Raw genomic sequence first — 15,766 nt, 5'->3', positions numbered from 1 at the left:
ACACTAATGTAGCTCTTTTGACCCAGTGGGAGACATCATTGCTGTCAGAGTATCGTGGACTCTGAATTACAACGAAGAAACTGAGGTGAATGTCTTATAATTATATTCTGCACCCATTCATTCCAATGAAAGCTTTGGTGCTCTCCCATAGATTTTGGATAGAGATGATGATGTATACATAAAATAGCTTCTTTAGGCTCTGGGGATGTTTTACAAATTTTAAATCATTATAATATTAAAAAAATAGTACAAATTCACAATATAAAAATGGACCTTGTTCGCTGTTCAAGGTCCTGTCAAAGGTTTTACGCTTCTTTTCCATAATGAGAAAATGCTCTTTTGGCTGCAGTACCATGGTTTTCTGGTTGTATCCAGCCCTCCAAATATTTCTGTGCTTTAACCCCCCACTGCTACAGAGTGAAGCTGTGCCATACCTAGGACATAAACTGCTCTAGACACATACCTTACTCTATCAACAGTACTCTTTGATTGACAGTTACTGTAGTCCAGCACGGAAAACACTGCAGGAATTTTTTGCTCAGCATCAAGGATGTCAGCACGAAAACAAACCCCTGCAGATGATCCTTTTGAAACACTACACACACAAACAAAGCACAGACCAATGGGAGAATCCATACAGCCCCAGCTTTTGTGCACTGTGAATCTGTGTGTTGTGTGAAAGGCAGTGGCAGGGCCATACTCTCAGCCATAACTGCAGGGCAGAGTTCTGCGGCTAGCTGGGTAAGTATAGGGCACGGCAGCACTGTACATTATCACATGGGTGTGGCTACGAGCTCACTGCTCGAAAAATGTTTTCAACAGAGGAGTAAAGAAGGCACGTAAAGTGCCAGACATGCCTGCACAGGACCGTCGCCTCGCTGTGCGACATTTTGGAAATGTGAGGATAACAATAAAAACTTTACCAGTCATTACAGAGGGAAAAGGTGAGAACAGCTGCCTCCATGAAACCCAACCTGATGCCTGACCATCATATTTAGATTTTTACTGCAGTGTATTGTTAAAAGTTGGACATTGTCTACAGTAAATCTTCACAGTTTTTTTCTGTTGGAAGTTGAAAGAGAGTAAAGGCATTCCTGAATGATTTTTTCTTTATTTTGTTTCACATATTTTCTGACTCCAACTGTGTAAACTGTGAAGGAAAAAAGCCTCATGTTTGGGAGAAAAACTGGAAGGAAAACAAATGAAATTCAGATGCTCAGTGGAGGAGTCATGCCATGAAAAGTGTTAAGTATTAAACACATTTAAAGGGAAAAATGAGGCAGTATAAAAGTGTCAATACTGTTTCCAGTGGCTGAAGACACTAATTCAAGTGCACTTATTAGCATGCAGTAAAACAAAATTATATAATAAAATAATATTTTTTATATTTTTTACTGTTTTCTGTTAAATTAGTCATTTTCTCATGTCTGTTCTGACCATTTCTCACATTCATGTGAAGTAACACTCAATAAATATTGCATAAATCTCTGTAAAATCGTTTTTTATGAAATTAAAAAAAACAAAACAAACATATTTTGGTTAGCATAATTTATGTGTGTCCATAGGTTTCCTGTTCCACCTCATCACACTAATGTATTTCTGCACCTTTAAGTGACATCAGTAAGAGGAAATGACATCATTTAAGAGTTCAAAGAAGACAAATTTAAATGCTGGTGAGTTTTGATTTTCTTTTAGGACATTTTTTGGTATATTTTTCTTTCAAAACCTTCTCTGTCAAGCATAACATATCCACCCCATCACTCGAGATACATGAAAAAAAAATTTTTTTTATGAAATTTTCAAAATGTATTTGTATAAAACAGGATTATTTCATTTAGCTGCATGCTAAGTGTGGTGTTAGCTTTGACCACAGAGAGAACTTTGGCAATATTACTTTGAATGTTTCACCCCGTCACAGGCTTTAGTATGAAATAAAAAAAAATAATAAAAAAACAACAGTTCCTGAGCTTGCAAAATATGTTTTACTGCAGTTCTAACATATTCTTCATGCTATAAAATACAAAATTCTACATTTGTTTATGATCAAATATCTAAAATTGCAAGGTCCAGTCTGAACAGTTCTCATGGAATGACCCGGTAACATTGTGGTTTTGCACTAAAACAAATATTTGGACTCTCATTCAGCCATTATAAATGTGCTCTCTGTGTAATAGGATTGGGGGAAATCCATAATGAGCTGTTGATCTGTGCTGACAGCATGCTGACCAATCACATGCCTTCAGCATTTTGGGCCCATTCACAACCTTGCGGAGTAGCAATGCGGGAGGAGATAAAGTTTCAGGTGTGCTATGCAACGTTAAGATCCAGACACAACAACACGGAGAGAAATCAGTATCAGTATCATTATCTCTTTGACATCTGACATTTTTGTTGCTACAGGATTGAAGGAGCAAAGTGGCTGAAACAAAATGTTACATTCACCGTGTAGCGCCAAATGTCAATTTTTCAGGAACAGGAAGGAAAACAGCCCTTTTTTTCTGAGTCCTTTAGGTTTGAAAAACTGTCATAAAACAAAAATGTACAATATCTTCAACAGTCCTTTAGCTACAAAACACAAATGTCACAAAAATGACATTTGCAAGGACCTGACTGTGATAATGTAAACAGGAATATCTGTCTGTAGGTGCAGCATATTTCAAACACTCTCTTAAAGGGACATTTTGAGATTTTGGAAAATACACTTATTCACTTTCTTACTGAGAGTTACATGAGAAGAAGACACATACTACTCTCATATTTGTTGGTAAAATATTAAGTTACAGCCAGATATGAGAGTGGTATCATTCTTCTTATCTAGCTCTCAGAAAGAAAACAGTATAAGCGTATTCCCCTAAATGTCCCTATTATTCCAATGTTCATGTGAAGCTGGAGACAAACAGCTTAGACCTTAACACAGGAATGAAGTTAAGGGATATATCAGGAGCTTTTGATGACAGTTAGATATCAGCTATCAGTCAGTCTGTGCTGCACTTTACAGCAGTAAGCAATCAGCTTCTTTGATAAGTTATCTGACCGGTGTAACTCAAGGTAATAAGACCACCCTGTAAAACCTGCCGATTAGAGCTGCACGGCAGCCGCTCCACTCCGCTCGCAGGTTATGTGAGTACAGTAAACTGCATGTGTGAGTACATATGTGTGCTGGCATGTAAGCATCCCCTCGCCTACCTTCCATTTTTTCCTCTGCACCAAATCCCAACGTTAAGCCAAGAATTTTGGACTACACGCTACAGCTCCTGTGCGATTTACTGCGCCGTGTATAGAGGATTTCCAAAACCATGCGATTCCATGATCTACAGTCATGATGTCATTCATGCAATAAAGGCTGGCCTATAATCATTCTGGTCACTTCTTCTCTCTGCTATGAAGTTCCACAGAGCAGGATGATATATCAGAATCTGGACATGGCTGTAAATATAGAGACGCACCACACTGGTAGACCATCTGATAGGTACTTGCAGAGCCCAAGGACAAAATAAAAATGACTAATGCTAGCACTGGTCTCAGACATGGCGTTCGTGTAGATGCCTGGAAAACAGGAGCTTTTTAAAGTTAGAACTTCATCAAAATGCCAAACAACCATCTTTTTTGATTATTTGACTATTTAAGCTGCAGAAATCAATGGACTGTGGAGCAAAAGTGGCCTCAGAAAGACTAAGAAAACTCGTAAGATCTTCAGCAGTCTCACCGCAGAATTATACCTCTATGAGCTTGAGCCTGATCCACTGAAAGAGACAAGCAGCCTAAACAAACATGACCCCTCTAACCACTAGCACACACACATACACACACACACACACACACACAAACACACACACACACACACACACACACCCACGTCTGCTTTCTGAGCGTATCACAGCTCCAGGTCTTGCAGCAGAAGCCAAGAGAAAAGCTCCTGATTAAATAGTTTTGGAGCGAGTGCAGCAGCTTTGAAGCCAGTCGCTGTGTTTGGCTGTTATCTGCTCTCAGGACTGAAGATAACGCAGTTAGACAGCACTCAGAGACCATGTTTACAAACAGTCAGAAGCGCTGTCAGGAGGCATCCACGGCTGAAACTGAAATGCGGCTCAACAGAAGGCAACTGAGACAGTGATGACTGGGCAGGTGTTGCTTAAAACCTGGATACGCTGCTACCTGCTGCTGCCAGATACGCCATAAAGCACTTTGTGTAAACTTTGTGTCAACTCACATCCTTCACTGCTTTGCACTGGATGTCTATTAAAGGGTAAGTACACCCAAATGAAAAAGCACATAGCTCTGGCAGTGGGCTATATTGCTATGCAGATAGCGGACATAGTTTTTCCCACCCAGCAGGATCTAAACCTTCCCTTTTTTCCAATACAGTAAAGTTTTAGGAGCTTTAATCCAGTGTGCAGATACTCTCCATTTTCCCCTCATCTCTAATCTCAAAGGGAGGCTAATGGAACTTAATTTGTGGTGCTCAAACTTTGATAAGTTATCTGATTTTTAAAAAATCCAACAGTAATGTATCTGTCCAGAAATAGTGTTGTGGTTACTCAGAGAAATCCACAAAGCACACTATCAAAAGTTTTGGTACCACTTCCTGATAAATCATCCTTTATAAAAGAGTTATAAGCCTGAATTAATGACTTTATTAATGGTTAATAATGCTACTAATGTTTTCTAGATCATTTATAAGGCATTAAAGGATAGGTTCACAATTTTCCAAGTCTCTCAGCAATGTATTTAAAAGTTTATTTGAAGCTAATATTAGTGAAATCAAGTCCATATCTTTCAAAATTAAAATCTTTTAGTGCTAATTCCCTCTTTTTGTTACATTGAGACACAATAGTGGAAGATATCCACTTTATTTGACTATCTCAGATGACTGAAGCTTCATATTATCTTCAGATAAACTTTTAAATACATTTTTACTTAAAACAAGGACTGTGGATTTTGTCCCCCATCACTTACATTGTAAATGCATTTTGAGATTTTTTTTTAAATGGTGGTTTGTGGAAACTGCTCCTCCAGCGTCAAGTAAAGAATTTATTAACTATTAATAAAGCCACAGATTTATGGTTTTAAACCCTTAATAAAAGGTGACTCATCAGAAAGTGGTTCCGAAAGTTCTTAACTACTTTATTAGAAAAAAAGCAAAGCAAAGCAAACTTGACTGTTTCAAAGCTGTAAGTACCACAAATGAAAATCCAGTAATCTGCACTGCATTTGGTTTGAAGCAGAAGTATTAGAGATGTATATATATTAAAACCATCTGGATGGCTAGACACATATATGATACAATATGGTTTTTTTTCATTTGGGTGATTTGACTCTTTAAAATCAACATGTTGGTTTACTTTAGGTGCACATTTAATATATTCTTGATATATTTAACATGTAACATGCTGTAGACTTGTATGACATGATGTATCTTATCTCTAATTCTCTTTGATTTGTAAACAGAAAGGATATTTGAAGAAGCACAACAAGAGAAGTGAGGGATACAGATAAATGGATAGAGTGGACATTGACAGAGGAAGCAAAGAGGAGGAGAAATGCATTTGAGATATGGTGCTATGGTTTGCGAGGCACATTCTGAGAGGGTCCAGTGAAAGGCTGATGACGAGGGTTTTGGTAGGAATGATTGATGGGAAAGGAGGAGTGGGAAAAACGCATAATGTGGCTTGATGACAAGGAGTGGAGAGAGAAGATATGAACAACTCAAGAGAAAGGCTGAGAACTAAACTATTTACAGAGTCAGAGCCATTGAGAGACATCCAGAGAGAAAGCAATATGTCAGTAAAGTCCCTTGTTGCTCTCTTACTCAAATCCCATCCAGAGCTGAAAGGTGTCGATACCTCTCTGTCTGTGGTGCCTGTTCACTGACTTATTGAGCAGCAGCTCAATGCTCTGGATCTCCGATTATGATGTATGGCGATATGTGTGTGAGGTCCAAGGGGACCTGAGAGATGCCGCTGACATTGGGGACACACAGCATGCCTGGTGTGGTGGGTGCTGCAGTCTACAGGCACCACATGTCAGGACATCAAGATGGATGACAGAGATTTACTCTGTGTCCAGAGGATGGAGTGTAATTCATCCCAGATGCTGAGTGACTCCTGTCCTACTGACTGGTTAGCTGCCTGCGGGTTGCAGACAGTTTATGATTTAACTTCTGACCACAAATTCTTCACACACTAGGAGTGGGTGACAGAACTCAGACAGTTTGCAGTTTTCAGACAAATAAATTTACAGCTTTTGTTAACAAGCCCACTTTTCTAAATTCAAGGCTTCCATTGCCAGAACACTGTAAATAAACATTGATTTGTGAGCTATCTTGCAAGCAGGAGCTATTTTTTCATTTCCAGTATTTTTGGCTGGACTGCAGGGACCAGCCCTACAAAGATGAATGGCTGTCCCTGACTGAATGACTCTCTAGTCCCTTTTAAACAGAGATCCTGCAATATTGCCGTAAAGAGGACCCCTCATCATTAATGGCTCTTTGCAGAGGAGACAGTACTCATGGAGAGAGGAGACAACATGTACACTAATCGCTTTTTAATGGTTATCTATGTCCCAGAAAATTATGTTTTCCACTGAGTTTGCTGCTGTTATAAAGAAAAAGTATTTACATGTAAGATTTCATTTCTGTATTGATTTAAAATGCCGATTATGCCCTCGGTCAATTTGACCCAGCAATATCATTAATGGATCCAAAAAGTGAATACCGCACAACATAGTACTGTTAAAAATGTGAAAAATTCTTCTTCTTTAGTGTTCTGCACAAGTACCAATTAAGTAGATAATTGATTAATTCATGTTCAGTCTATAAAATGTCAGAAACTGGTAAAAACGTTTATCATAGTTTCCCAAAGTTCATGGTGATGTCTTCAAACACTTTGCGTTGTCTGACCAACAGTCCAAAACCCAAATATATTAAGTTTACACTGATATTACACTGAGAAAAGCAACAAATCCTCACATTGGAAGACCTGGAACAAGAAAATGTTGGAGTTCATTGGAGATCTACACACACTGATGTTAACAAAGAGCAGAAATTACAAAATTACTTTGTGCAAAATTACACAACCCATCTTTGACTGAAAGCAAGTTCGAGCTTGACTTCTGGCTAATTCTGGGAAAAGTAGGTTGGAAAATAAGTAGGAGGCATTTAAGAGAAAATGAACACACCAAAATGTAAACTACAACAAATCTTTAGACACAAAATACACAATGTGTCTATGAGTGATGATGGAGGAATCTTTCTTTAGGCGATTTGGCTGTTGCTCCTGTTGCAGGAGAGGTGTGTATTTCACAATCACACTTCATTCAGTGAGATTTAACCAGGCCACATTCTGTGTAAAACTCTGAGATGGAAGTTAAACTGTCTTCCTGTCAGACAGCATACCACAAACATGCCACGATGCTGGTGTGGTGAAGCTGTCAGTATGTAGCAGCTGCCCCTATGAGAAAAGGCATTTCCGTTGTTTCCGTTGGCAAATGTTTACGGTTAAATCAAACTCTTTATCTAGATCTAGAGAATAGTGCTTCACTGTCCCTTAACACGACTATTATCTACTGCACTGCGTGTGTGCGTCTTAGTGTTTTGTGTGTGTCTTGGCACAGCAAGCAGGTCTAATATTCCCTAATAACCATGATGTCATACACCTGTTTCTTGGCTCGGGGGTGACGATGACTGATGGGACAATTTTCAATAATCATCTTATCTGATCTGGAGCTCACAAGCCGAAACTTGGAGAAATTACAAGCCTTAAATGTGAAAAGCCGTCTATTCAAAAATACTCTGGGGATTTATCCACTTTGGGACAAACTGCACAATAGAGGTTTTTCTAGTGAGTTTCTTTAAAACAATGTTTATCAAGTCTAAAAAAAAGTGTTTGTTCTGTCTAGCAAAACATTTTCTTTCATAAAATACACTAATTTGGTTTCATTTACCCTTTCAATCATTCTGTGGTTGGGGATTTCTCCTTTTGAAACTGCTGTTCATATTTAATGGAAGATTCACCTGTATAGCCCAAAAAGTAAAGGCGGGGTAGCTATGGCCTCTAGATAACCTTTTCCTTTTTAGCATTTTCATGCCTAAACAAAGATTATTTTCCCACTGAATCAAATATTAACCTTGTCTGTAAAATTTCTGTGGGCAGCTGGGTTAATGCATTGCAGACTTTCAGCACAATGAGCCCGCACAACCCTACAACAAACACTGCCCTTTTAGGAGATTCACCATGAACCTGATGTTTAAATGGAATGGTAAATGGATTGCATTTATACAGCACCTTTCAAGTCTTCCAATCACTCAAAGCGCTTTTACACTACATGCCACATTCATCCATTCACACACACATTCAAACACTGATGGCAGAGGCTGCCATACAAGGTGCCAACCTGCTCATCAGGAGGAGTTTTATTCATTCACACATACACTCACACACCGATGGCACAGCCATCAGGAGCAATTTGGGGTTCAGTATCTTGCCCAAGCACACTTCGACATGTGGACTGGAGGAGCCGGGCATCGAACCGCCAATTAGTGGACGACCCGCTCTACCTCCTGAGCCACAGCCACCCCTGTTTGTTGGTGAAAATAGTATGCTGAGTTCACATTGCATCAAGAAAGCACTTCTTTTGAGTAGACAGATTAATTCAATCAGTGTGAAACTCAAAATGCTGTGTCTGTCTGATGATGAATATGAGTCATAAAGTGGGGAACATCAGAGATGAGAAGATAAATTATTGCTGATGCATCTGTCTAGTAGTTGAGGCACAAAATGCCAAGAGGAAGCATTTTATGAACCACATCACTGTTCAAACCAGTTTGGTATGTTAACGTAGTAGTGGTCCAGACACATACCACTTTGTTATTGCCAAAACACTCCTTTTGAAGTCTAGTTTCCTGGGAAATAGAATTGTAAAGCACTGATGGGAAGGATATAATACACATATGTCAGCTATAAAGAAAAAAATCCCCTTAAAACATTTCAGCACAGTTGTGTGTTTTCTTTTTCCTGAGGATAAATGGCTACACTTAGATGACATATCATTAAAAATATAGTCAGGTGTCTGTCAGGCACAGAAAGAAAAGAAAAAATGGGGGGCAAATGAAAGAAAACCTTCAGAAGGAAGGTTCAGTCTCTGAAAATCCAAGGTATAAAAACAGGTTTTAATCATGCTAGGGGTGTGGACGAATCTACTTTGTACAGAGACGAGTAGAAAAAGGAGAGATATGGGAGGAAAATAACAGATGTGGGGTTTTTGGTGAGTTTCAAGATCAGAGGCTAAGCTACATTGCTAGCTAGCGTTTAACATTAGCTGTTTTGGGCAAATAAACAAAGACTACTCAAACTTTATAGCTGTCAAATTTGCACCAATACCATGAAAATTTGCTTCACTTTCTGTTAACACATCATAATAACATTTGTGATCTATTCACTTCTCATCTTGTGCCATTACCACATCAAAATATTAATTTCTGCATTAGTTATGACCAAATACTAGTTAGCACTTGCAAATGTTAGCATGCTAACATGCTAAGCCAAGCTGGTCACCACTACATTTGCATGTTAGCATTGGTATCACTTTATTTTATACAGCTCCCTTAATTTAACACTAATTTCCTGGAAATTTTCTTAGTAATGTGAATGAAACTTTCTCTGTAATTTGCAAGTATTGGTTCATTTTACAGAAAGTTTGGTGCAATTCGGGACAAATTATAAGAAAAAATTGAAAAAGGTGTTAAGTTGGTAAGTGCCCACACACTTTATTTGGGTTCAAATGTAGTTGTTAATTTGCAAAAAGTCTTAATAGGCATATTAGGTTTTTTCAATAATTTCCTGTTAATTCTGAGGACATGTCTTTGAAAGGGTTATGTAATTTGGTAGTATGTGGGAAATGAGCTCATTATAGAGTTTTTAAGAAATGCTAATGTATAGTTTGACACACAAAACTATACACTGAAAACTTAGTATTTTATGTCAGTTAAAGTTACTAGTTTTTTTTCTTATAATTTGTACCAAATTGCACTATCTTTTCTGTAAAATGTTTCTAGGAAATTAGTGTGAAATTAAAGTACCTGTAAAATAAAGCATTAGCATTCTACTGTTGGCGTTTCGCTGGAAGCACCACTCTGCTGAGTACAAAGTTGCTAGCTTGGCTTGTTTGTTTTTTTCATAAGGACACCTCACCAGCAGGTGAAGAAAAGGAAGAAAAAAGAAAAGGAAGAAATGAGAAAAAATGTCCTGGGGAAAGCATGTGTGGGTAGACCATGAAGTAGATATAAATAACAGGTTGAGGTTGAGGTGAGTACATCAAAAAAGTAAATTACAGCTGGAATGCACCAAACATCACAGACTGATGGAATTAAACAGCATAAGAAGATCCAAGGGTCGTTTTTTCTTTAATTATAGGCTTCACCTCAGTTATCTGATGTAGCAATCACACTCTCATCTGCCTTTATTTGCTTTGTGCTTATCAAACATGGCTTCTCCTCTAGAGTTTGATGGGCAGAGTGCAACACAACCATAGCCAAGGTTGTGGGTTTGATCGCTAGCGGGACCACCTATGCTAAAAATGCATGCACTCACAGCACTGAAAGGCAGTTGGGGTAAAAAACATCCACCAAATGGACTACCCTTAAAGGATAAAGTACTGAGTGTTTGCCTGCCAAGACAACACAAGAGGAAATTTACTCAGCCATAACAACCTCAATGCAAGGTCAGGCTTCTCAGCCACACTGAGGCTGAAATTCATTTGAATACCTTTGGCAGCATGTAGAAATTAAGTTGGATGGAAGTGGAGGGGTGCTCGAGAATATTCAAACTGTTGATGCTGAGAGTTCATCGACATCTATGAATGTTATGATGACCTCTCGTAATTGCACGCTACAAGAAGTGATGTTTTGAAAGAAAATAGGCTTCAAACTTTACTTGTTTGTGGTGAGACCATTAAAGTGCAGTGTGTCTTTCTGTGTGTGTTTTGGCGTGTAAGTATTTGTGAACACTGTATATGACGGAAGAGTGAGAGACACCAATGCATATGATAACATAATTTTGAAATGCTTGAGTGTGGTGTTGCATGTGCGTGACCTATTGCAATGTGTTGACTGGCACACACATTTTTCTGTGCTTGTTTGTGCGTGTATGTGTGTACTTCCTTTGTAATGATAGCCCTCGATCTCTCACCAGGCGGCAAGACTACTCCTCTAAACCTCACGGTCTTTGCCAGCCCCCGGAGCCCAGAGTATATAGCCTGCAGCTGGGCCAAAGAGAGTCGGGTCCCGTGTTAGCTACTCAAACTTGAACAAACGTTAACAAAATACACAAATTTAATGGAAGAAAACAAACACATACACTCTGTGCTCATATCAAGCAAGTGTCTACACGACAGCAGACAGTGCACCATATTCAAGGACAGAGTATCACATATTTTTTTATACATCAGACTATACTGAGGATTCTATACTACTGTAGAGGATGTGAGTGTGATCTAGCAGGGTCTAACTCCATCTAGAGGTCAATCTAGGAAACATCGGTTCCTTTGCCTGTCTGAAAATTCATAAATAAAGCACAAGAAAAAAATCTATCAAACTATATTTTTATTGTTAGTTCCTTCATATAAGCATTAATAAAATGTAGCAAAGAAGGATAAATCAAACTGTTTAAGTTAAATTTAGGAAATGTAAATGCACACAGTATTTCGTAAAAGAATTACTTTTGCACAGGCGAAAAAGCTCAATAAATGAAATCAATCTGTTCAAGTAAACCAGCTTACAGTACATGACAAGTAGGAAGAAAAATGTAGCTGATTCATACAGCTGCTTAACAGTTTCTTTGCTATTGTATAGTCTGAAAATAAACATAGAAAACAGATACCAAATGTGCAGACTTACTAGAAATGTGGACTTCATCAATGCATAGATAGTATTGTTAAAGTCTGACACAACTAGTTTCAATACTGTGGAGTAAATGACTCAGTAGCTATAACGTAAATTCACACAGGTAGTGAATAAGATGTCAGAAAGGACTGGTGAGTAGTTGCTTAACAAAAACATTAAACTATGCATCTTTCTATAACTCAAAAATTTCATTTCTAGCTAAAATAAGATGTATCTGCAAATATATTTATTTAAAACTTGGAGTTAATAAGTACTTAAATATGAGGTATTTAAGGAATGTGACATTTCTGTAAAGGAATATTTGCACATGTATGGCCCTGTCCCTGTGTCACAGGCTGGTCAGAGATACATCAGTGGACAGGATGTCCTTCTCAGGACTTTCCCCTGTCCACGTCACCAATTGACTCCGACCTGTTCACTGGTCCTGGACTGAGCAGCAGATACAGCAGCTGGAGTGATAAGTCCTACCTCGCTCTTTATTGCTTATCCTTGCCTGAGAGACAGAGACAAAGCAGAAATTCACTAAGAGTTATCCACTATTACCAACCTTAATGTCTGTCAAATTGTACAAAAACATCTCAATTAATGGTTAGAAGAAAAACTGTAAGTTGAGCACTAATTATACACACATACACTAAAATGTCAGTTTACCCAAATGACACAAAAACACATTTTTTCACTTATGCCAGTCATAGTTAACTATGTAGATACTGTAGTTTTGGATTTATTTACAAAAGTTTAAAGCCTTCCACCACTCTGTTGTTGTAACCTCAGTGCAAAGGAGGTGAATGGAATTTCATTTGCGCACAAAGGATCATAAAAAAAACATCCACAAAACCAACATCTCTTTCCAAAAACAATGTCCTGGTTACGCAGGACAATCTACAGACCTTGCTGCAGAGAGTTTTCACTATTTCCTACTTTCTGCAGAAAATAGGTCCTGATTAAAACTGCTGACAGTGAGGTCTGTGGATTATCCTGACTGACCCTGGGCACTGTTTCTGGAAAGTCTTATGATTTGGTTGATCTGACTCTTAAGGCCTGCACGCTTGGAATTTTAAAATCAAATTGTTATGAAACAGGAGTTAATCTAAATTTCCTCACTCCTGTCTGTGTTTATCTCACCTTTGTTGGGGACAAACTTGAGCGAGTGACTGAATATTCAAAAACGTGACACTCCCTCTTCTGGGCCGTCATTCACAAACTCGTGACCCAGCCCGTTGCCGCACTTGCCACAAAGAACCTGTGTACGTAATGATAAGATGAAAGTATTGGTTCCTGTGTCTAAAACAAAGAGGATCCAGTACTTTCAAGCGAGTGATTAAAAAAATGTATTAATTCTGTTGTATGACAGTAGTTATTGTGACTCTGACCTTGAAAGCGGTGAGAGTCTCCATCATCTTGGTGACGCTGTCCTCTCTGATGGTGTTGGTAAAAGCAGGCCAGGGAGACGAGTGGGCGAACTTGGAGCGACTGGAGAACAGTGGATGGTTACACTTGGAGCATACATACATACCTGCAGGGAACAGATAAGTTAAAAGGTAGAGGCAGTTGCTTTTTTTCATTACTTGAGAGATACTGGGGCTGGACCCCCCTCAAGGGGGCCCAAGGTAAATCTGAGGGGTCACAAGATGATTAAAAGGATTTTAAATAATAATAATAATAATTCTGACTATACTATCATTTTGCTTTTGTCCTTTAAAATATGCATCACTTATACTTCTTTAATGTCCCTTTAAACTCCTTCATATAAAATAATCCGAGAGGGAAAAATCACTTTGTTTGAACTGCTGAAAATGTGTCAAAACTAAATCCATATCATGTGAGGAGGGGTTCAAATGTAAACACTGCTTTAATTTATGGGGTCACAAGCCTAAAATAGGTTGTGAACCACTGTAAATTTTACTTAACGATCCCTTCCAGACATGTTTTAAGACATATAAAATACTCTGGTATGGTTGTTCCACAAATAAAGCTGGTTAAAAAAAACCTTTAAAAATGACATCTGCTCCTTCTCCCTCATTGAAAAATCCTGAATCTATGAATATGCAAATATTGTTAATTTCAAAAGTTTAATTGATGAACACAAAATGTCTCTTACTTCACTGTTGAGTCCATTCTCAGTGTATGTGCTGGAGGCTTCAAGGTTCAAATGTTTTATTTGTCACATACAGGGTTGTACAGTGATGTACGGTTTTGCAGTGAAATGACATTCAAGTTTCCACATCACAGTTGTTGAAGTTACATACTGGACTATGATTGGCTCCAAACTAGTTGTGATGTCACAAATCATGCTTGTAAACACACTGCTTAAACTCAGATTTAAGGCCATAGTGGTAAAAAGTGGATTTCAATATGACATAAAAAGATATTACTGCTTTGTTTTTTACAACAAGCGTTCATAGCAGATTTATTTATTATTTATTTCCATTATAAGCTTCACTTAATTAGACAAATCTGAGATATCATGAAATTTAAATAAAGGTGGGCCTAAACTGTTCTTTTTCATTTGCATATCCCAAAATATTGTCATACTATGCCCTTCCTCTGTACACGTCACGGTGATATTACACAATATTTGAATAATTATTTTCAATTAAAAACTATTCATTATTAACCATGACGTTTTTAACAAATCTAATAGCCTAATAAATTGAGAAGCAGACCTAAAAAAAAGTGAAATGGCAATTTTATCCTCCATAATCCAGACTAAAGGGAGGTTACATCACATCACTGCTTACTGTATAAGTCACCGCCAGCTCACCTGGTTTGAAATGATCCTTGTAGATCTCACCGCCAACAAACTGACAAAAAGACATGCTTTGGCGTCTGCACTGACGAGCTGCAGCAGAATAAATCTTTAATCTGGCTCAATGTTTCTTCAAACGGCTGCGTTAGATCACAGGACAGGGCTCTCTGGAGCAGTCTCTTGTTTTCTTTCTCTGGCGTGAGGTGATCTCTCCCGGCTGGAGATTTAACAGGAGCTCCGCCCACTGCTGTTACCCTGAATGAGCACTAGGTGTCAGTGTCTGACAGCAGGAGCACAGGTGGATGTGAAGTACTCCCATGTTTTGTTTTGGCACATTGAGTTTGGGTTTAATCTAGTTTTGATAAGAAAACTCCGTGAAACTCTGCCAGTGAGGGAAAAATGCTGGAAATCAGAGAATCTAAGTTTCAGTTGACGATATCAACTGAACAGGTGACACTTTTTGACTTTTGGAGTCAGATACATATAGGTTTGTTTAAAATTGAATCAGAAATCCTGGCTCTTTTCACAATGTCTCAGCAGTCTCAGTAGTTTCACTATTCAGATCACCACCACAATTTGTCTCATTGTAAGCTTAAAGAAGACTTGTTCAAAAATAAAAATAAAAATGAAACAATCAATATACTGATAAAAGATCTCAAAGAAATAAGATACAGTAACATACCTATTCGTATCACTATCTGACAGTCTCACATACTATTCTGTAAAAACTCAAACTCAGAAAGTAATTGATTTACTTCTCACTGCTGCTTGCAATGTGAATTATTTACTTGTTCAATTATCCAAACTGTTTAAAATCACAAGACATAGACAAGACACAGCCTACTTTCTAGGCTTGATGATACTGAACACGATATTTAAAGGAATTGCACACCCACACTAAACCTACCCAAACAGACCATTTTAATGATGATATTATGTCTGATTAGACATCTTCTCAGAGCCTTGTGGGCATGTACAGCCTGTGCTTGACTGACATCTCCCTGACTCTCCTCTTAGCTTTGTTGCACCTGTTAGGGCGGGACAAGAGTTAAGTAATTCCCATCTTCAACCTGAGTAGACATTTAATCATCCGGAATAATTAACACCTGTATAACACCTGT

At 38.2% G+C, this 15,766-nt stretch overlaps 1 protein-coding gene across 1 annotated transcript; it reads right to left on the bottom strand.

Moving 5' to 3' along the window:
- Positions 1 to 11,308: 11,308 nt before the first annotated feature.
- Positions 11,309 to 14,905, bottom strand: msrb1b (methionine sulfoxide reductase B1b). The gene is made up of 4 exons (XM_042398519.1): positions 14,661 to 14,905; positions 13,270 to 13,412; positions 13,022 to 13,139; positions 11,309 to 12,389 (listed from the first exon to the last, which is right to left on the bottom strand). Exons 1-4 carry the CDS (start codon positions 14,713 to 14,715, stop codon positions 12,373 to 12,375), a joined length of 333 nt encoding a protein of 110 aa, XP_042254453.1. The 5' UTR covers positions 14,716 to 14,905; the 3' UTR covers positions 11,309 to 12,372.
- Between the last annotated feature and the right edge of the window lie 861 nt (positions 14,906 to 15,766).

The sequence above is a fragment of the Thunnus maccoyii genome, chromosome 20 (genome assembly GCF_910596095.1).
Source record: "Thunnus maccoyii chromosome 20, fThuMac1.1, whole genome shotgun sequence".
NCBI classification, from domain to species: domain Eukaryota; kingdom Metazoa; phylum Chordata; class Actinopteri; order Scombriformes; family Scombridae; genus Thunnus; species Thunnus maccoyii.
The sequence above is the reverse complement of the archived record's forward strand: the minus strand, read 5'-3'. Positions and strand labels throughout refer to the sequence as shown.